Here is a 27,977-nt window from a genome sequence, read left to right on the forward strand (position 1 = left end):
CCCAGCTACCAGCCTCCTCCCTTACGGACAATCAGAGTGGGGGTGGTGAGTTTGGGGTACCACCCGGTTCCTCCTGGCACTCCAGCTCCCGCACTGACTCTGGTCCCTGAGCCCTGTCCGGTTCCTGAGCCCACTCCTAGCCTTCCAGAGGGGGACCGGCCTCTTCGCCTGCTTGAGGTGGTCCGCCCCCCGCTCCTGCCTGAGGGGGCCCGCCCCCTGCTCCTTCCAGAGGGGGACCGGTCTCTGCTCCTGCCTGAGGGGGCCCGCCCCCTGCTCCTTCCAGAGGGGGACCGGCCTCTGCTCCTGCCTGAGGGGGCCCGCCCCCTGCTCCTTCCTGAGGGAGACCGGCCTCTGCTCCTGCCGGAGGGGGTCCGCCCTCCAGACCGTCCAGGGGAGGCACGCCCTCCGTTCCTGCCTGTGGGGGCCCTCCTCCACACCTTGCCGAGGGGGGGTCCCCTTCAAGGCCTTCCACCAGAGGGGACCCGCCCTCTGCCTGGCCTTCCACCAGAGGGGACCCGCCCTCTACCTTGCCTTCCTGAGGGGTCCCGCCTTCCAGAGGGGGTCCGCCCTCTACCTGGCCTTCCTCCAGAGGGGACCCGCCCTCTACCTGGCCTTCCTCCTGAGGGGACCCGCCCTCTACCTGGCCTGCCTCCTGTGGGGACCCGCCCTCTACCTGGCCTTCCTCCTGTGGGGACCCGCCCTCTACCTGGCCTGCCTCCTGAGGGGACCCGCCCTCTACCTGGCCTTCCTCCTGAGGGGACCCGCCCTCTACCTGGCCTCCCTCTTGAGGGGACCCGCCCTCTACCTCGCCTTCGCCGGCCTCCTGAAGGGTTCCGCCTTCACCGCTGCCAGCCTTCTGAGGGGGTTCTGTGCCACTGCAGGTCTCCTGAGGGACTGAGCCCTCTTCGTCCTTGCCGCCGGCCTCCTGAAGGGTTCCGCCTTCACTCTGCCTCTGCTTGCCCCCCAGGCCGTCCGCCTGAGGCTCCCTGCCTTGCCCTGGGGCAGTTTTCTGGCCGCCCGCCTGACGTCCCTCGGCTCTGCCCCAGTCCATTTTTTTTTTTGATTCCCCCCTCCTGGCGCCCCTCCACCCACCCGTTTTGGGTTTGACTTTCTTTGTTTTTTGCTTGTCGTGGGTCGCCTGGGAGTCGACCCTTAAGGGGGGGGGTACTGTCAGGGTGTGTGTGTTTCCCTGTGTTTCCCTCCTGTGTTGATTACTGTTCCCTCCCCTAATGTGTCTCAGCTGTTCCTCGTTCCTCGTTCATCGTTATTTAAGCCCTCGTCTTTCCTTTGTTCCTTGTGCTGTCATTGTGGTTGCTTGTGGTTTGCTGTGGTTGTTAGTCCTGCGTCTTCCGAGTTCCCTGTTGTCTCCCGAGTTCCCTGTTGTCTCCCGAGTTCCCTGATTCCTGTGCCTTAGCCTTTAGGCTTCAATAAAGTGCCGTTTCCTGAAACCGTCTGCGTCTGGGTCTTACCTGCCTGCCTGCACCCGCAACCCCCCTAACAGAAGACTTGCGAAAAGCGCAACTGGAGGACAGTGTACTCAAGGTGGTTAGAGAGGCCCTGAACACTGGCCAGTGGCCAGCTAATTTAAGCCAGACTGACCCTGAAGTAGGTTTGCTGAAACGTGAGAGTCCGAAATTCCGTGTTCAAGGCGGACTAGTGTACAGAATTACAAACAAAGCCTCCGGAAAAGAAAGACGTCAGTTGCTACTGCCCAAGGAGTTCAGATTGCCTGTGATTCGTGCTTTACATGATGATATGGGACACTTGGGGGTAGAGAGAACTGTAGACCTGGTAAGGGAAAGGTTTTACTGGCCGAAAATGTCTCAGGCTGTTGAGAGATACATAGGTAACTGTGGGAGGTGTGTAACGTGGAAGAGCCCTTGTTCCCAAGCTGCTCCGTTACATCAAATTACCTCTAGTGGACCTATGGAGCTGGTTTGTATCGATTTCTTGTCTTTGGAACCAGACTCAAGTGGATATGGTAACATACTCGTCGTTACAGATAATTTCAGTCGCTACGCGCAAGCATACCCGACTAAAGATCAAAGAGCAATAACAGTGGCCAAAGTCTTGGTTGAAAGGTTCTTTGTGCATTATGGCCTCCCGGCTCGAATTCACTCGGATCAGGGCCGTGATTTTGAAAGCCGATTGATCAAAGAACTTTTGAGGACGTTGGGGATCCGAAAGTCCAGAACGACTCCCTATCATCCCCAGGGGGACCCCCAGCCTGAACGTTTGAACAGAACGCTGCTTTCAATGCTGGGGACTTTGAGGGACACACATAAGAGACAGTGGAGCCGTCATGTGAGTCAACTAGTGCATGCATACAATAGCACTAAGAGCGATGCCACAGGGTTTTCCCCCTATTACATTATGTTTGGAAGAGAGGCTAGATTGCCAATTGATGTGTGTTTTGGCACTGATAAGCAGGGATCGGTCAGTCATTCACGTTATGTAGAAGAGTTGAAAGAGGACTTACAGAGTGCATATGAACTTTCTGCCAAGTCAGCTACACAAGTTCATTTGCGAAACAAAAGGAACTACGAAAAGGTCATGCGCAACCAAGTTTTAGCCAAGGGGGACAGAGTACTCTTGAAAATTTTGGGCTTGAAGGGAAAGCATAAGTTACAGAGCTGTTGGAACGCTCTACCTTATGTGGTGGTTGAAAAGCTACCTGACTTGCCTGCGTACAGAGTAAAGCCTGGGGAAACTTGGAACCCTACACAGAGACAATATTTTGCCTATTGGTGAGCTGGTCCGGATAGCTGATGATGAGCAGGATGCTCCATTGCCGGTCGCAAGATCTGTGAGTAGGACTCAAAGAAAATCTGTTTTACCTAAGAGTCCTAGTTTGAGACAACCAGACCGCTACTTAGTTGATGAGGACACTAGTGATTCTGAATGTGAAATTAGACCCGTTTACAGATGGAGATCTGAACCTCCTGATTCCTGTACTCGTGGTTTTCAGAGAAGCAGGGATGATGTCATGCCAGTAGTGGACACTGCTGATGAACAACAAACTGCATCTGATCCAGAGGAGAGTGAGGTTGAGTCTGAGGTGATATCAGAGCCTGAACATGTCCTTGCTAATGAGAGTGATGATATTGTTAATACTGGTAACGATGCAGATACACCTGTTGGACAACGAGGTAGAACTGTATCAGATAAAGATCCAGTTGTATCAGCTGAGGAAGTTGAACCTCAGAGAAATTCTCCTCGACGAGGGAAGAGGTCAATTAAGCCGGTTATTAGGTAGGGTGACCAGACGTCCTCTTTTTCCCGGACATGTCCTCTTTTCGAGACCTAAAAAATGCGTCCGGCAGGGATTCCAAAAACGTCCGGTATTTTGCCTCGTCGCAAAAAATAAATAAAATATTATTGTTATTATTATTATTAATTTTTTTGCCTCGTCGCATATTTGTGTTTCTGGGTCTTTCACATAACCTACTAGTTATTACCATTGTATATGTCTATGGTTATTACGGCCTTCCAAGTTCTGGAAATGGTATCTCCCTTACGTTCCACCTTCTTGCGCGAGCTGACTGTAGAGAGAGTCTGTCATTGGGCGACCGATCTCAGGGTTGCCAGAGCCACGATAATTATCCTCCAAATACGACAATTTTGGGCCTTTGGTACGTTACTTTGCCATTTCCAATCTGGCAACATTGAGCACCTTGCCGCTTCCACTCTGTTTACAACAGCACATTACATCTGCAGCCATGCCTAAACGTAAATGTAAGTTCACGGACGAACTAAAGAAAAAAAAAAAGTAATTTATTATTTAGAATATTGTATTTGTTATCATTATTGCTTTAATATATGAGGAGGACTGGAAAGTTTTGAGTGCTGACACTGCATTATCACTCACGCAGTCCTCCTCCTGAATGAGCAGAACCAGCTTCTGCAGGACCTCGTCCAGAACCCTGGAGGGAGAGAGGGGGGCGAGATGGTTCAGCTAAGATGACTCCACAGGAGTTTTTTCTGTTTAAATTGTTATTTATTTATTTATTTATTTAAAAGGGACAATGCATATCAATTGACATTTTTAGTTTACACTCAAAATGTAAATTTGCCGGGGTAAGCAAAAAAGAGAGAAAAGAGGCATTAAAAATAAATAAGTGCAGTACTTAGGATCAGCTTTTGTTGATTGCAGTTTTGGCTGTTTTGAATCCATCTCTTAAGTTTTGTTTTAAATGATAGAAAGCAGCGCTTTCTCTTAGTTCAGTAAGAATTCAGTTCCAGTTATTTGAGGCCCGTATGAGAAGATTGTTTGGCCAAACTTACTACGTCTATACTGTATAATACAGTCTCCCCTGGTGGCTGCCCTAGTTGCCCTGCCACTGCTGTTTTTCTCGATGTTGGATTGCATTGCCCAAGGATTCGATTAAACAAACTGGTTTCACAAATGCCCCCATGTTCAGTCAAGTTCAGTGAAAGCGTGTTGATAATCAAGTAGATTTTCTTAATAGATGATTTTTGTATCTCTGAATTTATTTAATTTGAAATTGAGACTTTAATGGGCCAATGCAGCCATCATTCAGATTCATTTTAATAATACTGCTGCTAATATAACAAAAGCCAATTGACCGTCTATGTTTATAAATCTAGTAATTCTGCCAGACACACCAACAACCCTTACCAAAATACATTACGAAAAAAGGTGGTCCTAACACAAATAGTTCCTAAGGACAGAACTACCTGCTCTTGATGTTGAAATTTTTGCCCAGATGAAGGTGCTTGAGGGAAGGATGTCTGGAGAGGGCTGGCAGGACCGAAAACAGGTCTCCGTCTAGACCTACACACACAAACCCCCCCCCCCCCCCCCCCCCACACACACACACACACACACACACACACACACACACACACACACACACGTCCATCCTCCACAAAGCCATGGTGTCTGGAATAATTGTAGGTCAGAGAGGGCTGGTGTGGAGGATCAGAGTGCCAGCCTACCATTATCAGAGATATCCAGGCTTGCGATTGAGGACACCCTGGGGAAAAGCTCCTGGATCACGGCAGCCCCTGCAGATCTCAGCTGAAGGGGGCAGGGAAGGAGGGAACAATGGTTGGTGGTTAAAGGGTCATCAAGCCAAACCAAACATTGCCTAATCAAATGTCAGAAGATTTTGTGGAGTACTACATGCCATAATAATATTTTATAACCCCTGGAAATCCTTTGCGCTATTTTAATTTGTGATTACTATGAATTATTAAATATTTTAACATAAAATATAATGTTTAATAAAAAGATAGGAAATAAAATATTGATTGTAAATGTAATAACAAGACAAAAGCAAGTAATTAAAACACGCACAAAGAAATCCCTGAGCATGACTCCAACGATTAGAAGAAAAACAATTCCAAATGCTTCCTGTCAAAGCCATCTCTGGGGTTGTCATTTGAAAATGTAATGATGTACAATGTTCAGGATTGACAGTTGCAACATGTTCTTTGTCATCTCAGCCTGCAAATGGGTTGACAGATTGTAACCAACTGACCTCACAGCCACTGAGGTCCAGGTGTAGTTCATTGATGTGGGGGTTGGTGACCAGTCCTGTCAGCAGAGACCTGGCAGACACAATGAGCCAGTCCACCAGTCAAGTAGAAGCACAGACAAAAACATGTACAAAACTGATAGTTTCTCTCTTCGTCCTAAACAATAAAGTGAATTGTGTTTAAGGAATAATACAGGCAACAAAACGTTGACTTTGAAAATAATATGTCTATTGGCGATGTACAACGCACCCCAGGGCGTAATTTTACTGTTTTAGGTAGTATTTCACTTTGCCGGGGCTAACCCTGATTTCTGTAGATGCTACCAAGTCATAAGAAGAATTTGTGGCAGTAGTAACAATGGGGTTTAACAAGATAGTATGTCTTCAAATCCCTGTAGCATCAACCATTAGTATCAGCTAATAGTTGTTTTCCCATGTGATCAAACACTCAGGGGTTCTGTCGTCGAATCATTGCATATTACATACTTGCAATCTACCCAAATGTTCATCATTGGCTACAACTCAGTTGACCTATTTCTTTTTGTTTAAGTTTCGGTCACATTCCCTGAAAGGGCAACCCGGTCTCACGAAAATACGTGACACTGTCACGTTATTTAATCTATTGAAACGTGATCAGGGACACGTATTTTCAAAAATCTCGTGTCAAAAAGCACAAATTTCAAACCCATGTATTTCAATTGGGAGTATTTGTCGTGTCACTAAACACAACCTCCAAACTAAGGTTCTGTCCGGGAGCGTTCTCCCTAATGTCCCTTAAAGCTAGGGTGGGTAATTTCTTTACTGTAATATTTGGCAAAACTGTCCTAATAGCCAGTCAGCTATATGTAGGTGAAGTGCTCTGAGAATATCTGCTCATAACATTGCTCTCCCCTGCCTCTGTGGGCCGCACCCAAAAATTGCCACCGCTCATGTACACTTTGACCAATCCGAGCGAGGCTCCGATTCTCCGTTCTTATTGGCTGTGGGACTGTCCGGTCACCTTGGCAACGACGTTGGTGCGTCCCTGCGTGAGCGTTCACGAGCCTAGCGGTCTGACAGTTTTGTACTACTACGGCGGACAACAAATGAATAGCCGTGTCTTCATCAACGGCCCATAAATTTCCCATTCCCCGGATACCATCAACTAACACCACTAAGACAGAGAAAAAAAGAGGAAAGACACTTGTTGAAAGGACAGCTACTAAAAGGGAGGCGGAGAGAGCTCGAAATAAAACCAGAGTAAACATCGGCGTGGCTTATGAGCGATGGAGAGAGTTACGTGACCGGAGAAACTTAAAATCGGACGCTGAGATGGCTATATTTCTTATAGACAGGTAAGGAATTGTGCTATCCCTCCATGGTATATTGCGATGAATATGTAAAGTGTCGGCTGGTATGGTTTTTTACTAAGCAAAGCCACGATAACCGTTACATTACGGTTCTGTAATGTAACCATTTCAATACGGTTCTGTAGGATGTCTTGCATCAGCCGATGGTTCTTTTCCCGGTCCGTTTTATAGGTTAGTTATGGTCACACCAACCCTGGCTGTCGGAATAACACAGAGATTGTGCTAACACGTGGCCTAGGCTTCAACTCAACTGTGGATAATGTCCGAGTCACGTTTGTATAAAAGCTACGTTGACACAACTGCCAAGATAAGCACTGCGAGGGAAGTCTAGCATATGATATTCCATGTATTGTTATAACGTTGTTGCAAGCTAGCAGCAGCCTAGCTCAGTTTCGCGATCGCTTTGAAGTGACGGTTTCCTTGTGTGTAATCTGGCTTTCTGTGTTATTTTAACAAATATATATATTTTTTCAGCACAGAACTGTACATACACAATGATGGACAACGACAGTAAAGAGATCATATCGATTGTCAATATTGATAAGAGGGAGACCTAGAAGAATTCTGTTATCATGGAGAAGGAGGTTTTGTTTTTGTTTTTTTGTTTTTTGTTCTTTTGTTCTTATGCTAACGAACTACAGTTGCAATTAGTTTGCTATCTTGCTTGGCTGATACAGCTACCTTTCTTAGGCCTACCAGCGCAATGGCAATGATTTTAAGATAACATACATGGTATGTCTGTGAGTAAGATGTTGATGCTATATATGTACTTATGTAGCAATCAGCACTAATGTTTAATTACCTCGGAATCGGACATGGTGTTTCGTCTTCCTATCAATGTAACTGAATTCACATGAACGCGCATAACTGACGTTCGGTGGGAGGAGCTACAGCAGGTAGCGTGGCAGGGACGGGCCAGAGAGTACGCGACGGAATCTCAACGGCTGTTTTCTCCAAAATCGCCCACCCTAGCTTTAAGGAGCTCCGTACAGAACATTTATTGTTAAAAAATTGTCTGTGATAACTAACAATATGACAGCTTTTGGCCACCCGTTTCTACTTAAACTTGTCTGTGAACAATATGACAGCTTTAGGCCACCCGTTTCTACTTTCACCTTTGATTCTGAGAAATTGTGACAATTCACGGATATATTAGATGCAGGTGCGCTGCTCAGGCAAACCGCGAAGGAAAAAAGGGTAGCTGCTTCATCTGTTCTTTTTAGAATTGTATGTCTTGATGTTTTGATCTAGCCATAGATCTATTGTCTTGTTTTTGGCTATGTGAATGGAAGTCCGCGTCGATGCCTCGCAAGTCCAGTGTCGCGAGCGGACGTGACATCTAGAAATCATACCGTATAATAATGGGTTATCATTAATATTGATGTGTAGGGGTTGATTATAACTCGTGAATAATATTGTTTATACCACAGTCTGGGGGAATACTCGTATTCTGATTGGCTGCAGGGTGTGTATTATCTCCTGATATAGGCCTACAGACACCTGCTAAGTAGTTCCAGTCAGTGTTTAGATTCTCTGCCCGAGCCCGAGCCCGACCCGACCCGACCCGACCCGACCCGCGGGCCGGTATTTCCCACCACTATCCTCGGGCCGGGCCTTTGATCGAGCGTTTTTATTTTTATTTTATCATTGGTTTATTAGCCTAATCTGAGGAGAAATCTATGCCATAAACAGAAATATTATAGCCTAGGTCTTTATTACACGGGTCTTCTCAATGCCGTGGAACGCTCCGTTCACTTGCATGGGTCCGGTGACTTGTCAACCCCTCTGCTGATCAACACTACGAATGCTGGTAACGAATAAATTGTAAAAAAAGACACAGCATGTGAAGTTATTTTTTCGTTTTGGCAGTAGCCGTGTAATAAGCAGGCTAATGTATAGAACGTCGCCGGTCAATATCGAAAATAAGACCCTTCAGGGCGAAGCAAGACACCTTCGCTGCGCGTCGGTGTACTGTTCGCCCTGGTGGGGCTTATTTTCCCGATAATGACCGGCGTTCTATGCATTATCCCTTACATATATATTTAGCAGAGTAGACTAAATGTGAACAAAGTTACATAGGCTATGTATCAAAAAAATAATTTGGGTTGAAATCGGGCTCGGGCTCATAATTACAGTTAATCTGTCGGGGCGGGGCGGGCCGGGCTCGGACAGAACGTGCACGGGCTCGGGCTTGGTTTTCTTTATTAATCGAATGGGAAATGCAATAGGCCTATTTTAGGACCGAATCACCGTTAAACTTGTTTCTAATAACATTTCTAGCGAGAAATATACTTTTTACTTGCATAATCTTTAGTCAGTGATTACGTCTGATCTTTAGTTTTATAGTTATTAGGAAGATTTTATCGGCTCGCTCGCATGTTTCAACGACGTCAGGTTGCTAGGGACGCTGCTTTCGCTAAACTAGCAGCTCACGTGTTTCCTGCGTTTGTGTTATTAAACCGTTACTTTATGTAGCCTAACTTTTAATGATATCATCTTGTTAGAAACACGTATATCTGAGAGCCAACCAAGTCGCCAAAAGCATACGTTGACAGTGTACGTTTTCGTGAACACTGGATTACGTCGCATTTCAACATAAAATAGCGTGTTATACACACACACACACACACACACACACACACACACACACACACACACACACAATGCATTTCGCTGCTAAAACAACAACAACAGATATTCCCTCAATTATTATTACTTTGAAAACGTTGGCCAAGGTGGAATATCCTTTTTATTTGGGCTGCTTCTAGGACATTTTGGGTGGATTTTGAACGGTATGTGGGCAGGACGTTTTTTGCAGGACCTGGCAACCCTGCGCTGTTGCCCGAGCTGCTGAAATGCTCCGGAACCGATCTGGATCCACTATGGCCAAAAGACTTGTATGCCCCCCCCCCCCCTTAAATAAATTCTATGGCAGAATAAAGAATAAATTCATGCATTATCATTCAACTTGAACATGTGTTTTTACAGTATAGCGTGGTGGAGGGGTGACGTATGTTGGCCAACCCGGAAGTGAGCGTCGCCCTGGTTTCCCTTGACAAAAAGCCCACAGGTTTTTCCATTGGATTTTGGATTATTGCAGAAAAATTTTGCATCTTTGAAGCACCTCCTCAAAAAATGAAAATAAATAAATAAATAAAAATATCTGTGCTCCAAGGAACGAAATGTTCTATTTTTTTCAACGGGGCTGCATCCAGTCACTTTACCGTCATGGTTGCTATGGTGGTTGCTATCGACCGCCCCCTCTAATCCTTACATGGTTCTAAAAACCACGCGGCAAAGGAGCTGCCTTTCATTGTGTTGTTTTTGTCGTAAACTAGGGTCCGATGGTTAAAAAATAGACAGATATTCCAAGGTATCCTTAAAAGGCAGCTTGGATGTTTTTATTTTGTGCAGTTTAGACTTCTTCTATAACCTATTTTTGAAAGCAAAACACCAAGCTCATTGATTTAACGAGGCAGGGTTATTTGAAACAATTTATTCAATGAATATTTATGAGAGGTCATTCCTTCTCCTGAGTTTGCTTCCTATTTATGTCTAGTGTACAACCCTACTGTCCACAAGCATCACCCCCCCCCCCCTCCCCGTATGGATTTGGAGAATTGCTGCCACGTCCCAGTGGTGGAGGTATCATATACATGAAAGAGGGCATTCAATTATACTACAATGATCAATTAGGAGGCCGAAGCCCTAAAGGAAGTGATGCAATAGGTGACTGAGTCGACAACATTTAAGTAAGCCTTGAGGTCTCTTATATATCAAAGGGGGTCTCAAAGGACGCATATACGCTTCAACCTGTGGCTTACAGGAAATGACTCAGCAAGTGCTCCATCTCGTTGCACCTCACCCAGCGGCTCGCTTGCAAGATTTTGGCCTGAAGTTCTTCCCAGACCTACACCGTAGCCATCCAACCTGCATATCTGAGAATCAGGCCTCTCTTTAATAATGACAAAAAGTTATGAGAGAAATACACATAAACTTTTGTTGTCTCATGAGCGGCGTGGTGCCGGCTCCTTTTGACCTTTTGACCCCAGACTTCTGAGGGAATAGCTGAATCAATTCATTAGTCAATCAGAAGTATGTAAATATCTTCCCGGTGGCCTAAGAGGGCGAACAAGGTGTCCTTCAACATCTACGCTTCCAGGCGATTGCAACGGTGACACACATGAGCATATTCGAACATGTTTAATGGTAGTAATTAGCTGTCGAAATTGGAGGCCTTAATCAATAATGAGCAGCTATTGATTTACTTCCCGATAGAAATTTGTGACAAATGACATGTTATTTAGCATCTACACGTTGAGCTGAGTCCAATGACACCAAGCATGACACTCTAGCAAATGGTAACATGTATTTTACATGGTACATATGGTCTAGGACATGATCTCGGTGTGGCAAGAGGGCGAGCTTGAACTTATTGGACTCAGCTTAACGTGTAGATGCTAAATAACATGTAATTTGTCAAAAATCTCCATCGGGAAGCAAATCTAGAGCTGGTCATTATTGATAAAGGCCTCCAAAATCGACAGCTAATTACAACCCCGAAACATATTCAAATATGATCATGTGTGGCACTGTTGCAATCGCCTCGAAACGTAGATGTCAAAGGACACCTTGTTTGCCCCGTTACGCCTCCGGGAAGATATTTTAATACTTCTAATGGATTGATTCATATTTTAAGGTTCTCGGAGTGAGACTTTAAGCGGCTGCAGCAGAAGTGTTGAGACGAAAGATGATATCAAGACATTTATAGAATATTCCCATTCACATTATTATTCTTCGTCATAACATCCGACCAAACATCCTTTACAGTCACCGAGCGAGGATTGTGAAAGTCCAGGCCCCCCCTTCCTGCACTCGGGGTCCGACTGGGCCAAGTTTCGGGCAGGAAGGGCCACCCCTTCCTGCCCTCGGGGTCCGACCGGGCCAAGTTTCAGTGCGGGGGTCCCAGTTAGGGCTTAGAATAAGGTATTCAAATTTCAGGGCGGTAGGACGTTCCTATCTCAAAAACTGTTTTTCCACCACATTCTGAACCATTAGGTATTGCAGGTAACACTTCTGAGGGGCTTTGTCCAAATGACAATCCATTTGGGAAAACTTTTTTTCTCTAAGGGCTAGAACTCCAAACCCGGGAAATGTGTGTAAACATTTTAGCCTCCCTAGCTATCTCGAAAAGGCCCGAAAAGGGGCGTGACCTCCAACAGTACAGTAAATGTACATAAGACAGAGGTTAGTTTCTAGTCCCCATTTTTTGTGGGATGGAGGTGTACATTTGTGGCTTAAGGTGTGAAAACACAGCTGGCCTGTGGCCACGTTTTTGAAGTCTGGGGTCAAAAGGTCAAAAGGAGCCGGCACCACGCCGCTTATGAGATAACAAAAAGTTAATGTGTATTTCTCTTACTTTTTGTCATTATTAAAGAGAAGCCTGATTCTCAGATATGCGTGTTGGATGGCTAGGGTGTAGGTCTGGGAAGAACTTCAGGCCAAAATCTTGCAAGCGAGCCGCTGGGTGCAGGTGCAACGAGATGGAGCACTTGCTGAGTCATTTCCTGTAGGGCTGGAGCCACAGGTTGAAGCGTATGCGTCCTTTGAGACCCCCTTTGATATATAAGAGACGTCAAAGTACAGCTTACTTAAATGTTGTCGACCCAGTCACCTATTGCATCACTTCCTTTAGGGCTTCGGCCTCCTAATGATCATTGTAGTATTATTGAATGCCCTCTTTCATATTATATAATAATAATAATACATTTCATTTAGAGGCGCCTTTCAAGACACCCAAGGTCACCTTACAGAGCATATAGTCATCATACATTTTTTAAAAAACAAGACATTGTGGAAAAAAAAAAAAATAATAATAATAAATAAACATAAGCAATAAGAAATAAATAAAACAAAAACAAGACAAAACAAAACAATCAAAACAGTGATCAGTTAGACGTTGTGTGCGAGTTTGAACAGGTGAGTTTTGAGTTGTGACTTGAAGGTTGTAATGGTGTCTGACTGTTTTATGTGTGGGGGGAGGGAGTTCCAGAGCCTGGGTGCTGAACAGCTGAATGACCGGGCACCCATTGTAGTGAGTCGTGATGTGGGGATACATAGTAGTCCAGCAGAGGTTGAGCAGAGGGAGCGGGAGGGAGTGTATTCTTGGAGGAGGTCGCAGAGATAACTGGGGGCTAGGTTGTGGAGAGCTTTGTAGGTGAGGAGTAGGGTTTTGTATTGGATACGGTAGTGTACTGGGAGCCAGTGAAGTTGAATGAGGACAGGGGTGATGTGGTCAGATGATTTGGTGCGGGTGATGATCCGGGCGGCTGAGTTCTGAATGATCTGCAGTCTGTTGATGAGTTTGGTGGGGAGTCCGGTGAGGAGGGCGTTGCAGTAGTCTATGCGTGATGTGACAAATGAGTGAACTAGGATTTCAGTGCTGGATTGGGTCAGTGATGGGCGGAGTCTGGCGATGTTGCGGAGGTGGAAGAATGCAGTCCGGGTGATGTTGTGAATATGGGGTGCGAATGAGAGGGTGTTGTCCAGGATGACGCCGAGGCTCTTGACTTTGGAGGAGAAGGGTACTGGGAATCCATCGATAATTATGAGTGGAGCTGGGGTGTGTGGTGATTTAGTGAGGGTGGATTTGGATCCGATGAGCAGGGCCTCGGTCTTGTTTCCATTGAGTTTCAGGAAGTTCCTGCTCAACCAGCTCCGGATCTCTTCCAGGCACGTGATGAGGGAGGTGGGGGGGATGGCAGCGGTGGGTTTGGTGGAGATGTAGACCTGTGTGTCGTCAGCGTAGCAGTGAAAATGGACCCCATGGTGACGGAGGAGTGTGCCCAGCGGGAGGAGGTAAGTGGTGAAGAGGAGTGGACCCAAGACTGACCCCTGGGGGACACCCAGTGAGACACCTGAACACCCAGACTTGTGGTTGCTTAGTTGAACAAATTGTTGACGGCCGGTGAGGTAGGATGTAAACCAGGAGAGTGCAGCACCAGTGATCCCAATACCAGCTAGGCGGTCAAGGAGCAGAGGGTGGGAGATGGTGTCGAATGCTGCGCTGAGATCGAGGAGGATGAGAATGGTGAGTAATCCAGAGTCGGCTGCAAGGAGGAGGTCGTTGGTGATTTTGACTAGGGCTGTTTCAGTGCTGTGTTTTGGACGGAAGCCAGATTGGAACGGTTCATGGAGATTGTTAATGTCGAGGTGGGACTGTAGTTGTGCGGCAACCACCCTTTCAAGTGTTTTGGAGATGAAAGGGAGATTGGAGATGGGCCGGTAATGGTTAAGGTCAGTTGAGTCAGCACCAGGTTTTTTCAGGATGGGAGTGATGGCAGCCAGCTTGAGAGTGGGGGGTACAGTACCAGTAGTGAGGGAGGAGTTAATTATGTTGGTGATCATGTGGGAGATGGACGGAAGACATGCTTTGACAAGGGAGGTGGGAAGAGGATCGAGCTGACAGGTGGTGGTTTTGGCTTTGCGGATGAGTTCTGAAACGGTCTGTTCTGTTACTAGGGTGAAGTCAGAGAGGCTGATGAGAGGTTGGCCAGAGGTGATCATCCAGGGTGGGTCATCAGAGGGGGTGCGAGATGAGGCCAGTTGTTGGTGAATGGTGTTGATTTTAGAGCTGAAGAAGTCAAGGAACGCAGTGCATTGGGTGGTGGAAATATCTGGAGGGAGAGATTTAGGAGGCTGAAGTAGGTGGTTGACTGTTGAGAAGAGGACTCTGCTGTTGCCTGTACCAGTGTTGATGAGGTTGGAGTAGTATGAGGTTTTGGCAGTGGTGAGGGCATTCTTGTAGTGATGGAGGTGGTCCGAATACATTTGGCGGTGTACAGTGAGTTGAGTCTTATTGTAGAGTCGCTCCAGTCGACGACCAGTGGCTTTGAGCTTGCGCAGATGAGGAGTGAACCAGGGAGCAGTGTGGGTGAATGAGACTGAGCGGGTTTTCAGGGGGGCCAGGGTGGTGAGGGAGGAGGAGAGGCAGTTATTGTAGTGAGTCACCAGGTCAGTCAGGGAGGAAGCTGGGGGAGGGTTGGGGTAGGAGCTGATCATGGTGGAGAGGTCTGTGGTGTTGATAAGTTTGATGTTTCTGAAGGAGATGGTCCGTTGTTCCTTGGTTTTGTGTAGTTGGGTATGAATGTCAAAAAGTACAGCTTTGTGGTCGGAGATGGGGAAATCAATGACAACAAGGTTAGTGGGAGTGATGTCAGTGCAGCAGATTAAATCCAGAATGTGACCTTTGTTATGGGTTGGGAGGTTGACATGTTGCGTAATGCCAAGACAGTCCAGAAGTGATGTGAAGTCATTAGCAAAAGTACAGGATGGGTTGTCAATGTGGATGTTGAAATCACCAAGGAGGATAACAGTGGGGGACATTGCACATACAGATGTAAGTAGTGATGAGAATTCATTGAGGAAAACGGCGGAGGGTTTTGGTGGTCTGTAAAAGGTGACAATGATAGTGGGTTTGGGGCCTGAGAGTTTTACAATATGATACCTCCACCACTGGGACGTGGCAACAATTCTCCAAATCCATATGGGGAGGGGGGGGTGATGCTTGTGGACAGTAGGGTTGTACACTAGCCATAAATAGGAAGCAAACTCAGGAGAAGGAATGACCTCTCACAAATATTTATTTAATAAATTGTTTCAAATAACCCTGCCTCGTTAAATCATTGAGCTTGGTGTTTTGCTTTCAAAAATAGGTTATAGAAGAAGTCTAAACTGCAGAAAATAAAAACATCCAAGCTGCCTTTTAAGGATACCTTGGAATATCTGTCTATTTTTTAACCATCGGACCCTAGTTTACGACAAAAACAACACAATGGACGGCAGCTCCTTTGCCGCGTGGTTTTTAGAGCCATGTAAGGATTAGAGGGGCTGGTCGATAGCAACCACCATAGCAACCATGACGGTCAAGTGACTGGATGCAGCCCCGTTGAAAAAAATAGAATACCACCCTACACACTGAGGAGAATAATGATATTTAAATTATTATGACCATGAAGTCTTTATTTGCATGGGTTTACATTTCGTTCTGTGTAGCATGGAAAAATCGGAGAAACACTCCCATTCAGAATGCATTGGTTTACATTTCGTTCTTTGGAGCACAGTTATTTTTATTTATTTATTTATTTATTTTCAGTTTTTGTGGAGGTGCTTCAAAGATGCTAATTTTTCTGCAATTATCCAAAATCCAATGGAAAAAACCGTTGGCTTTTTGTCAAGGGAAACCCAGGTCGACGCTCACTTCCGGGATGGCCAACATACGTCATCCCTCCACCACTCTATACTGTAAAAACAGACGTTCAAGTTGAATGATAATGCATGAATCTATTCATGCTATTCATGACAATTATTTTGGCCATGGTGGATCCAGATCTGTTCCGGAGCATTTCTGCACCTCGGGCAACAGCGCAGGGTTGCCAGGTCCTGCCTGCAAAAAACGTCCTGCCCACATACCGTTCAAAATCCACCCAAAATGTACTAGAAGCAGCCCAAGTTGTTGTTTTAGCAGCGAAATGCATTGAGTGTGTGTGTGTGTGTGTTAGGGATGGGCAAAATTATTCTTTTCCGGGAACTAGTTCTTTCAGTTCAGTTCACTATAACGATTCGTTTATTTGATTCGTTCGTTTTGATTCGTTTGTTACGTCAGATTACATCTTAAAAAAAATAAAAAATAAAACAAAAAAAATGTAATATATTTTTCTTAATAGGTCGTGGGTCCGGATAGTACCGTCAAGACCGCAGTCCGCCGTTTGGAGATGCCTGCTATTTAGTATGTTGAACGTCCCACCAATATTTATACCACTTGCTTACTCTCTATATTTCATTCATGGTTTTACATTTATAATTTTATTTTACTTTACATTTAATTCTTCATTGTTCAGGCATTACAGAACTTGCATGGTCATAAATAAAAAATACGAACTGCAGTTTAATTTCTTTGTTTGTTCTTAAATTGACGTAGAATGGAGCAAAGACTCCTGGGATTGGGAAATGCGTTTATCCAATAAACAGATGGAGGTCAAGTCTATTTTCGAAAAAATGTAGGGGGATATATAAGTCGAATGGTATGACCCAAGATACGTCAGACAGAGAAAGCGCGCATATTCGACGGTACCGCCTTGTCATTGGTTTACCCAGGTGCCATTCCAACACCATTGCTACCTCTCATTGGCTGAATCTTTGAGAAAGTTGTAGACTCAATCAATGGAAGTCGCGGGGAGACGGAGCTCTGTTCGTTTGTATATTTTATTTACGTGACCATATGTTTGGTTTATGTTAAAAAAAAAAAAAGAATCAAAGAACCAGTTCTTCTTGTTTTGGGGAACCAATTCTTGTCGTTCACGTTCGGGATTCGTTCGTTGTAACGAATCAGTCGCGACCGACACATCCCTAGTGTGTGTGTGTGTGTGTGTGTGTGTGTGTGTGTGTGTGTGTGTGTGTGTGTGTGTGTGTGTGTGTGTGTGCGTGTGCGTGCGTGCGTGCGTGTGTGTATGTGTGCTAACACGCTATTTTATGTTGAAATGCGACGTAATCCAGTGTTCACGAAAACGTACACTGTCAATGTATGCTTTGGGCGACTGGGTTGGCTCTCAGATAAACGTGTTTCACGTCACAGAGTCTGAGAGGGGGTTCCGGGGGTTTCCTTCCGGGCGGGAGTTTTGGTTGTTGTAGTTTTCCGGTGGAGCTGTGCCTGCCTGTCCGATTGTGGAATCCAATAAACCTGCTATCAAGCTTACTTCGCTCAATACCTCGCCTGTGGTTATTACAATATCATTAAAAGTTACATAAAGTAACAGTTTAATAACACAAACGCAGGAAACACGTGAGCTGCTAGTTTAGCGAAAGCAGCGTCCCTAGCAACCTGACGTTGTTGAAACATGTGAGCGAGCCGATTAAATCTTCCTAATAACCATAAAACTAAAGATCAGAAACAATCACTGACTGAAGATTGTGCAAGTAAAAAGTATATTTCTCGCTAGAAATGTTATTAGAAACACGTTTGACGGTGAATCGATCCTAAAATATTGCATTTCCCATTCAGATAATAAAGATTAATAAAGATCATACACATTCACTGACTGAAGATTATGCAAGGAAAATGTACATTTCTCGCTAGAAATGTCATCAGAAACACGTTCAATGGTGTATCTGTCCTAAAATATTGCATTTCCCATTCAGATAATAACGATTAATATGGCTACGTAACAATTTCACAAAATGCTAGGAGAACGTATCGCCCCCTGTTGGTGCTATTCCCCCATTCATTTCGAATGGAGAAGGACGCGTGTTCAGGGTGACGCTTTGGTCAGGCAAAGCGTGACCCTGAACACGCCTTGCGATGTGGACAAACGTATCTATTTTACGCCTTGGCGTGATACCGGGTGTGTGTGTGTGTGTGTGTGTGTGTGTGTGTGTGTGTGTGTGTGTGTGTGTGTGTGTGTGTGTGTGTGTGTGTGTGTGTGTGTGTGTGTGTGTGTGTGTGTGTGTGTCACACACTAACCGACACGTCTTCGCCGGACAGCAGTCCTGGGTTCTTGCTCAGGTCCAGATGCAAGAGAGAGTTGGAATATTCATCACTGGAGCAAATAGCTTGAGAAAGAGACACCACTCCTGGGAGGAAGAGATAGATGGTGATAGAGGAGATAGGTGAGAGGAGACAGAAAGACAGACAAAAGAACAGAATAAATGTTTCGGCCATGCATAATAATTCCCACCTCCCTCCGAGCTGGTAGCTATAGTGATGTGCGTGTGCAGCAGCCATTATGTGAACATTTCAGAGTTTGAGGTAACACTGCTCATTTCTCAATGGCCAACACAGAATGAGGAGAGACAGCAACTGTTGGCAGGCAGTCGACTTAGTCCAGTCCAGGGTTACCATACATTTACTGAGCTGTTGAAGCCATAACAAACTGGGGGGTATCAATGATGATGGTGCTGAGGATCATCCCATTGATCTATGGAACTCCGCCAAAACTTCCAGAGTTCTTCATTTATTTAACAAGGACTCCACAGAAACACATGGAGGTAGCTGTAGACTGGGATGGTGTGTGTGTATACGTGTGTGTGTGTGTGTGTGTGTGTGTGTGTGTGTGTGTGTGTGTGTGTGTGTGTGTGTGTGTGTGAGTGTGTGTGCGTGTAAGAAATTTGCTTTTGTTAGAGGAGAATATATTTTGATTTACTTGCAGAAGGATCCGGCAAGAGCGAAGGTAGCAAAAAAGTAAAACAGTTATAAATCTGGTTGGCAGGAGTTTTTTGGACATGGTAAGGCTGTGCCCATATGTGCAAATAAATGGCTGCCCATTCAAGGCCAGACTGATATTCATTGCAAAACACAAACTTCAATATCTGGTCTCAAAGGGCTAGAGAAGGGAAATATGGACCTTGTCTAACCTTTGGAGGAGAGAGAGGTCTTGGAAAGGTTTAGCAGACGGAGTCCCTTGCTGAGGCGACACACCTGCTGGATGAGGTTGGACACACCTAGAGCACACATGAAAGAAGATCAACACAATTTAGTCCAAAGCCAAGGAGCAAATATGCTTCCTGGGTTGACGGTTTGAAATGAAAGTACTGCCAAAGCCAAAGCCAATGCTCAAATTTTTAACAAACACAGATACAAACTTAGGCCTTAGGATACTATTAGGCCCCTGGGCCTCAGATAGGATTCAGGGTCAAGGTCTTATACCTCTTGGGAAATTGGGAGGGACGGATGGATGAAAGAGTGGCTGCAACATATATTTTTAGGTGGTCGTGAACAGAAACATTAACTGGATATTCCAGTTGAACAATTTAAACAAGCATCGTTTATAACTGGGCAGATTGTTAGATTGTTTTCAGAATTTCCTACTTCCCACAGAATAATGAATAGAAGTGGAAGTGTGCCCATTTGTTTATCTACTAGATATGTTTTGTTAAGTTCCACTTCAGCTGAGACTTGTTCCTTATACCTTGATTGTCCAGAGAGTTATGGGCCAAGTTGAGGGAGTGGATGGCAGATGCTGGATTCTCTGAAAGAGCAACTGACATCTTCTGTGGAAAGTCCCTATGGTAGCATAAAATTAAATGCAATATTCAGCCAGTGCAACGGTGCAAACAGCCTTAGACAGTTAAATATAATGTGGAAGTGGGAGTTCACTCACGATTTTAACCCAGCGTTCTCCAGTGTGATCTCCTCCAGGCTTGAAGACTTACTGAGCGTGTGCAAGACCTGCTCCGTGACCTCCGACCCCTGTGGCAAAATAAACACTCAGATTGAGTAGACAATAAATACAATCCCCCATCCTGCAAAATCCAACAAACCTCAGATTAAAAGAATACATACTATCCGCAGGTCTTTGACATACAGTTTGGTAAACCAGTTGTTGTAGGCCATCGATGCAACAATGACTGCCAAATCCCTGTAAGAGCAAGGACGGATCATCACAAATGATGTGCAGATTCTGAGTCAAGCTATATCTGCTCTAATGTGTCATGATCCGGGAGAGGCTACACGTGGATACAGCTGAGATGGTTACGGTTAGGTATTGGTTTAAAAAGAGTGAAGTCCAGGAGCTGGTCAAATTCAGGTATAAGGTTAGCGATGGTTAAGTTCAGGTAATAGGTGAGTGAGAGATGCTTAAGTTTAGATATGAGGATTGAGATAGCAACATTCCGTTGTTAGGTGGTAGATGGTTGTGTTTAGGTATTCGGTTAGATATCCGTATATTAAGGCATTAGGTTAGGGATGGTTATGTTTGTGAGTTAGGTTAGAGGTGGCTCGGTTGATGTGCATGCAACTATGTCAGCTGTGTCCGTTGAGTCTCTCCAGTGATGACCCATGTAGCTCGACCACACCCCCTAACACTCACCTGCTCTCAAGGTGACTGAAGTCCAGCAGGTTAAACTCCCGGTTGTCCTGGGAGTGATAGATTGTGTCCACATCCTATTAACATAATAGTATCCACCATTTACACCATTGGCTTGCCAAATGATATTTGGAGGAAACCCAGACCCTCATGCACACAGCAGTTAAATTCATGTAACTCACGCCCCCAGTTGGGAGACTGAAGGACGGGCTTAGCTTCTTACCCACTGCACCTCCTCCTTGCAGCCAATACCGTTGTAGTCGCATAGAGCAGCGTAAGTCTCCGAAAAACCTCCTGCAACGACACAAAAACACAAAAAATGAAGTTGGAGAGATGTATGAGCAGATGCTTCCGTTGGTGAGGGATGGGGAAGAAATTAAAAACGTGCAAAAAAGCAGTCGACAGTTATCTTTTATGTTTGTGTGAAAGGGGAATTTACCAGGAACATCTGGGAAATTGAGTATTCTAGCACATACTGCCTCTCAGCAACCTGCCAAGACATAGTTTGCAGTTGCACTTCCGAATGTAAGTGTGATCGTACTGCGTGTGTGTGTGTGTGTGTTTGTCTGTGTGTGTGTGTGTGTGTACAACTGTGTACATGCACAAGTGTGTGTGTGCGCGTCCAAGTGCATGTGAGTGGTTTGAATGCTCAGGTGAATAGTAACTCAAGACTAATGCAGAGCAGTCTCAGCAGTGTGCTCCTCTTACCGCACGCCCTCTGGGTTTCCAGCGACGTCTCCGAGCTGGGGGAGTACTTCCTGCTGCCTTCTGAAAGGTCACTGTCTGAGTGACAGATGGAGGGGCTAAAAGAAAAAAGGCAGACGTGAAATACCAAACAAAATCATCATTATTATAACATGAACTAACTAATCAACATAAGGGAGGACAGCCTAAGCACCCACGCAAACACAGAGTTGTTGAATATTCGTGACAGGGCGAAGTTAACATGGCTGACGACATGGTTGAGCTGCTCACGGGACTGAAACCACAGGGAGTAGGTGGACTTGTCCGTGTCAACGTTCACCTGGATTGCATTAGAGACATGTGGTACAAGGGAAAACAATGAGTAACTGATATTTACAATTCAAATTTACAAACTTCCGTTTGGTCTGATGAGACGGACTGACTTTTCAAACTTGAAGAGCTGCATTATAAAACGATTACCTGAGGCTAATAAACAAATCAACTAACAACAATACACAGAGCTCCATGAAAAACAATTGGGGAGGGGAGGCAGGTTGGCACATGAGTGGTCACTCATGTGCCATTAAAGGGAAAATTTATTTCCCCCAACACAGCAGGGGTAGCCAGTAATGAGCTTCTTATTTGTTGCCGCTGTTGTTGTTGCTGCTTCATTAAGTCGCAAGTAGCGAGCTTACTTATTGCTTCCATGGCTTGATTGTGTTCTCGTGTTGGAACCAGAGCTGCTTGTGTACCTTTGCATTGATTAGCCTGATTATGGAATAGCAGGCTCCCATACCAACTCAATAATGAGTTTTTACATAAAATGTAAGAGTTGATAGACAAATGAATCGTAATAATTAATAACAGCATTATTGTTTACAGTGGTTTGACTCCCATATAAAATGAGTATGGTTACTATAAATGTTCTTAAACTTTTTTACTTAGTTAACAGTATTCTCAAATGAATTGCAATGCAATTTCAGTAAAGTAGAATGTCGCTTATAATACAAGGACATGGAAGTTATGGTTAAAGGCTGACCCACTAATTTAAATAGCCACTCAGTTAGCATACATAAGCATCAGCCAGCATCAGCTAACCTCCCACACTGCCTTAGGTTTCATGTACTGTACTCATTGACACTTCAGCTAGCCTGAGGTGTCAAGGCTGCAACCTGTATATTCTCTAATTATCCCTTCATTATTGCATGCATTTTATCCCCATAACAGGACTGCAATAATCTGGTTATTATTTAATTACCTTAAATAATTCAATACCTGTAATTGGAAGAATGCAGTGCATGCATACAAAAATGACAAAAATAATTATTTAGAAAATAAATAAATACACCTGATGTTCCGCATGGGAGGTCAGAGAGCGAATTTCTAAGAAGTTGAACGTTGCCTCTATCTGTAGGTGGAAGATGCAATTTCAAACACATTTTATTAGGCATGTGAAGAGGGTTACAACGGTAAACATCATCCCTAAAGTAGCAGGAAGACCAAACTACCTTTGTGGGAACCTTGGGCATCAGGAAATACAGCCGCCATGTTGTGAGGACCTGAAAATAAGGAAGAATAAGACTAAACTTTGATCAAGTTCCATGCGACACAGCCGCACTCCCTTGCCTGGAGCCAAAGCATACTATTGAGTTACCATGGTAATAGTCAGGGTGAAATGAGAAGTCCTCTCTCTATTCACTTATTGATCTGCCTTAAAGCATTCCATTTGGAGACCCACTGTCTTAAACCAGGCGGGGAACAAATAACAGAGATGAATCATCCGTGTTAAATAATTGTGTACACTGTACATTGCAAAAATTGCAATGTAGTCTTAAATGGTATTAGATAACAATGCAATCATAAGATAACCCATCTCTTGCTCTCTCTGAAGTAGGCTACCAGTTTTGCTCAGGAATTCCTGACATTTATATGAATATATATATGAATATATATATATATATATATATATATATATATATATATATATATACATATATATATATAGTGCTGTCAAGCGATTAAAATATTAATCGCATTAATGTCATAGTTAATTCACGATTAATCGCGAGCAATCGCAATTCTTTTTTCTATGCTAAATATCCCTTGATTTCTTTGTCCCATACATTTTTTCTCATTTTAATGCTCTTATCAACATGGAGAAGTGCATCGGCTTGCCTTGTGAAAATGTTTTTTTATTGATAAAAACATTGGCATATACTGATCAAAACAGGACGATACAAAAAAATGCCTATAGTGCAATTAAACGATGAACATACATCGTTTAATTGCAATTCTTTTTAATAAAAGAATTGCGTTAATCGCGAGATAAAAAAATTAACGCCGTTAACATCGGTTTGCGTTAACGACGTTAATAACGCGTTTAACTGACGGCACTAATATATATACATAAAGAATCTAATAAAATGTAAGGAACACACGCACACAAAGCAATATTACGTTTATTCACCTATCCTTTTTCTTATTTGAAGCTAATAAGCTTCAAGGCATAGCTTGGCACATTTCCCTTTCCCCAAAATCTGCCTGCCCTGAAGGTAAATGATATTAGCCAACCTCATATTTCCTATGGCTCTGTTTCTGCTTACTTGTTTATGGCTGAAATGTATGTTCTTCAGCATCCAGCAACCAGCCAGGGCCTGTCTGTTGCGGGCACGGCTGATAGGGCTGTGGACTTGGAATGGAGCGGATCAGTGCAACATGGGCTATAGTCTAGACTAACTGAGAGCTATTCTGTGGATCAGAGGTACTCTTTGTCTCCTCTCTGGAGTCCTGCCATCGACCCATTTCCCCGCTAGTCTTCTGCTCCATCACTCCAAATCACTTGATCTGTCTTTCACATGAGGCCCCGACTGAATATCTCTCTAACTCTGGGTCAGTCACTTCACATTTCTCTTTCCTTATGTTTTTACTCATATCACTCGAAAAAGTGAGTTATTGCATTAGTGCCAGCCCCACCCCTCTCTATGCTTGATACAACCCTTCACTTCACCACGCACAGTCTTTCCTCCAACCCAACCAAAGCTTAGCCTAACCCGATGTCCGAAACAGGTTGAGCAGTTGCAGAGAGAGTGGATGGAAACAAAATGTGTGTCTTCGTGCATGCATGCGTCTGCCGGAGGGTGGGGGGCGATGGAGCGACCTGGGTTAAAGGGACTGGGGGGGGGGAAGGGGGATGCTAGACTGGGTACCCCCAGGCCGTTCTGCCTACATTTTTAATTCGCCCTGCAGCAGGGGCTGGAGAGGAGCAATACTTTTCTTCCTTTTTCCGATCCACTTATACTGGAGCCAATCACCAAGTTGGCTTTTCCCTCAGGCGCGCTAATGGCTGGTTTAGCAAAATGACGACAGGGAAGTGACGGCAAGCTAGACTGGGTATCCCCAGCCCGATCTGCCGGCGATTTACTCATCCTTCCATCTCCAGTACGCAGTCAAATCATGCCCAAGGTGTGAGAGAACAGTAAGGGTGCACTCACACTAGGCCATCTGGCCGTGGCCGTTGGCCGTCGCAACTGTGGCCTGGCCACGGTAGGCTCTTGTACATACGTCATCACGTCGTAACACGTCATCACCAAGCGTCCGCTGCATGGACCATAATAAAGTCTGCCGCCAGTCAGAGTTTTAACAACAATGGACAACAACACAGAGAACACAGTTCGCACTTTGCTGAGTCTGTTGCTTATTTGGAGCCGTTCTCAGATAGAGCCCACTCTAGTTCACACTCACTAGTTGAACCGCTTGACAACATGTTTACCGTTTAATGGGAAAGAAGGCTCGTCGCCTTTATTATATCCGTGGTCGTCGCATGGACTATACGTCATCCAGCGTAGCCATGCGTGTGCGCATGTCGGCTCATTAGCATCTGTATCGTGGCGGCCCGTACCGTAGCAGCACACCTCTCCCAAGTGGCCAAGTTGGCCTGGCCTGGCCAGACTGGCCACACTCACACTGGCAGATTTGAGCATGGTTAGGTGTGAAAACGGCCACGGCCACGGCCAGATGGCCTAGTGTGAGTGCACCATAATAACACAGCAAATTCGTTCAAATTTGCTCGACTCCCACACTACCATAAACCCTATGCCTGCAAACCTGTCGGCGATACTCATAGGCTTCTTAGCTTTAATAAAAATATTGCTTGAGTGACTGTATATACACTCCACTTTCATAATAATTTTGCACAACCTTCAAAAAAAGTTAGCTGCCATTGCCAACCCATTGTGCTACAAAACAATCACGTTTGTTGACACCTGCCTTGATTTTTCCCTTCGTTCTGCATAGTACGTCATCCGGATGGTTGGTCTGATTGGTTGAAGGACTATCCAATTGCGAACAGAGTCATTTGAATCACGGCTCTTGTGCTGAAGAAAATTACAGCAGCCTCCCAAGACCAACGTGCAATCTAAGACTGAGCTTTTTCTGGCAATAGCCAGGCTAGGGGATGCAGATTAAAAGATACTATAGTGTCACTTTGCGAGGGATGAGTTGGGGTCATGACCTGAAAGTGTGAGAAAGTTGGTAAAAATGAACAGTAAAGAGACAGGTGGGATAGCTGGAGCGAGAGAGAGAGAGAGAGAAGCCCAAAGAGAAGCTTCTTATTAAAGTTGTCCACATCAAAAGAAGACTAACTGCCATTCACCATTAAAAGACTATCCTCTCTTGCCTCAAGCTAGAAGGGATAGCATCTAAGAGCAGGAAACGTTTCCCAACACATCTTAGCAGAAGACGTGAGATGAGAAAGAGAGCGAGAGAGTGAGAAAGAGAAATATGGATCAGGCAGGTAGAAAGAGATATCAAAAGTCCCTGAATATCAAAGGAAGAATTTGTGCACTCACTACAACATGGGAGAAATGGTACCCGGTATACCAAAGTGTAACCCATATAGGGCTACTAAACCCATGATTATTTAAAGATGCAATTGCATGAGTTCTCCAGTAGGGCGCGCTCAACATGATTCCAGTAACAGGAAATTGCACGTGAGCACCCCGTTTCGAGGGGGTCACCTTGAACCGTAACACTGGAAAGACGTTAGAGAGGTATTAAGCAGAGAATCTCCCATTAACAGAGAATCTCCCGGTATAAAACGCCATAAATTAATATTTCTACCTTGATTAATTCAGTCATAAATATTTCCATGGTATTAATAAGGTGTTGTTTTATTAGGATCTGATCATTGAAAATACAGGAAACTACCGTGAATTATATTGTTCACTTGAATCTCCGGTGAGTGTTGCACATGCCAATGCTAATGTATTGTTGCTTAGTACTAAAGAGAACAAAATACTATAAATGCTGTTTGAGTTCAGATACCTTTTTATTTATACTTTTGTGTTCATGGTGTCATTTTAAAATGTGTTTAATGAATCGCTAATGCGATCGCTAATCGTTAGCTACATGTCAAGCGCTGGCTGCTAATCGTTCATACCAGGCTAATTGTATGCTAATGCTAGCGAAGGTCAAGCACTATGCTAAGGACGCATCTTAGTAGAGCAGCTCAGACATGATGAAACCTAAAAGGAGAAATGCGTTTATTTTGATGTTACCGAAGGACATTGTTTTGCATACTTAACCCACTTTAAGTGTGATTGAATTCATTTCATTGACTGTAGTGCACTTGTTAGATAAGTTTAAGAATAATTTCATTCAATTTAATGGTTAAAACATAAATAGGTATACAAATAATTTAAATTACAAATGTTAAGTTAGAAACATGGTTTAAAAAGATAAATAATTAATTGTTTGATTAAATACTGTGACATATTGTAATTCAAGATTAGTATTTCATTCTTTGTTGTTTAAATACTAATTGTTCTAATAGGTGACAATTCATTTCATTATATTTATAAATATAACCTTGGTTTTTGGTTATACATTGTAATATAGATGTGTAAAATCCCATGTTTGATATAGTACCAGATAACTTACAATTCTGCACTATTTGTGCAGGTTGGTTTTTTATGTTTGATCGAAGGAAGATTGCATCTACGATGGCGAGCTTTGCCCAATAGAACTGTGGATGGTGTGGATACGGCGTGGCCAGCCGTGAACACCACCATAGAAGACCCTTGTGAAGATCCATTCATAACAGATAAGACATAGAACTAGATACACACTAACCTACCCGGGTAGTAGTAAGAGAGAAACACACATATCCGGATATCCCCCCCTTGAACTCGACATTCCTCGACCAAACAACTCCTTTCCCAAGGAGTACTGTAGCTGGGGAATCCAGCTACAAAGGACTTATTCTTTTGATTTTGTTTGTTTGTTTGTTATTTTCAAAAGCTTTATTTTGTACCAAATGTAAATGTTTATGATGAAAGGCATTAAAATAGCTCATCTATTCAACCAACACCAACTCCCTTCGTGAGTCATTAGTGTTTAACTTCTTTAAGGACCTAGAGTGATGCTAGCATCCTATCTGCCCCTTCCGGCTAAGACCACGGGTGCTACAAAAGGAACACGGATGATATCAGCAAGGGCTAACACATTATGCCAACGTCACTGCAGATGGATGAGGGGGGTTGGGGGGGGGGGGGGGGGGGGAAGCACACTTCTTATAATCAGCTACA

At 44.4% G+C, this 27,977-nt stretch overlaps 1 protein-coding gene across 1 annotated transcript in view; it reads right to left on the minus strand.

Moving 5' to 3' along the window:
• The window catches only part of LOC132469551 (capping protein, Arp2/3 and myosin-I linker protein 3-like), a 189,467-nt gene that overhangs the window by 157,033 nt on the left and 4,457 nt on the right, over positions 1-27,977 (minus strand). The window contains 15 exon segments of the mRNA XM_060067536.1: positions 3,869-3,923; positions 4,699-4,795; positions 4,960-5,041; positions 5,505-5,603; positions 18,360-18,478; positions 19,259-19,345; positions 19,813-19,907; positions 20,005-20,093; positions 20,187-20,262; positions 20,713-20,786; positions 20,933-21,003; positions 21,418-21,512; positions 21,612-21,733; positions 22,742-22,801; positions 22,902-22,952. Of these exon segments, the coding sequence (XP_059923519.1) occupies positions 3,869-3,923; positions 4,699-4,795; positions 4,960-5,041; positions 5,505-5,603; positions 18,360-18,478; positions 19,259-19,345; positions 19,813-19,907; positions 20,005-20,093; positions 20,187-20,262; positions 20,713-20,786; positions 20,933-21,003; positions 21,418-21,512; positions 21,612-21,733; positions 22,742-22,801; positions 22,902-22,952 (1,272 nt within the window).

Source organism: Gadus macrocephalus, chromosome 12 (genome assembly GCF_031168955.1).
Source record: "Gadus macrocephalus chromosome 12, ASM3116895v1".
Lineage (NCBI taxonomy): Eukaryota > Metazoa > Chordata > Actinopteri > Gadiformes > Gadidae > Gadus > Gadus macrocephalus.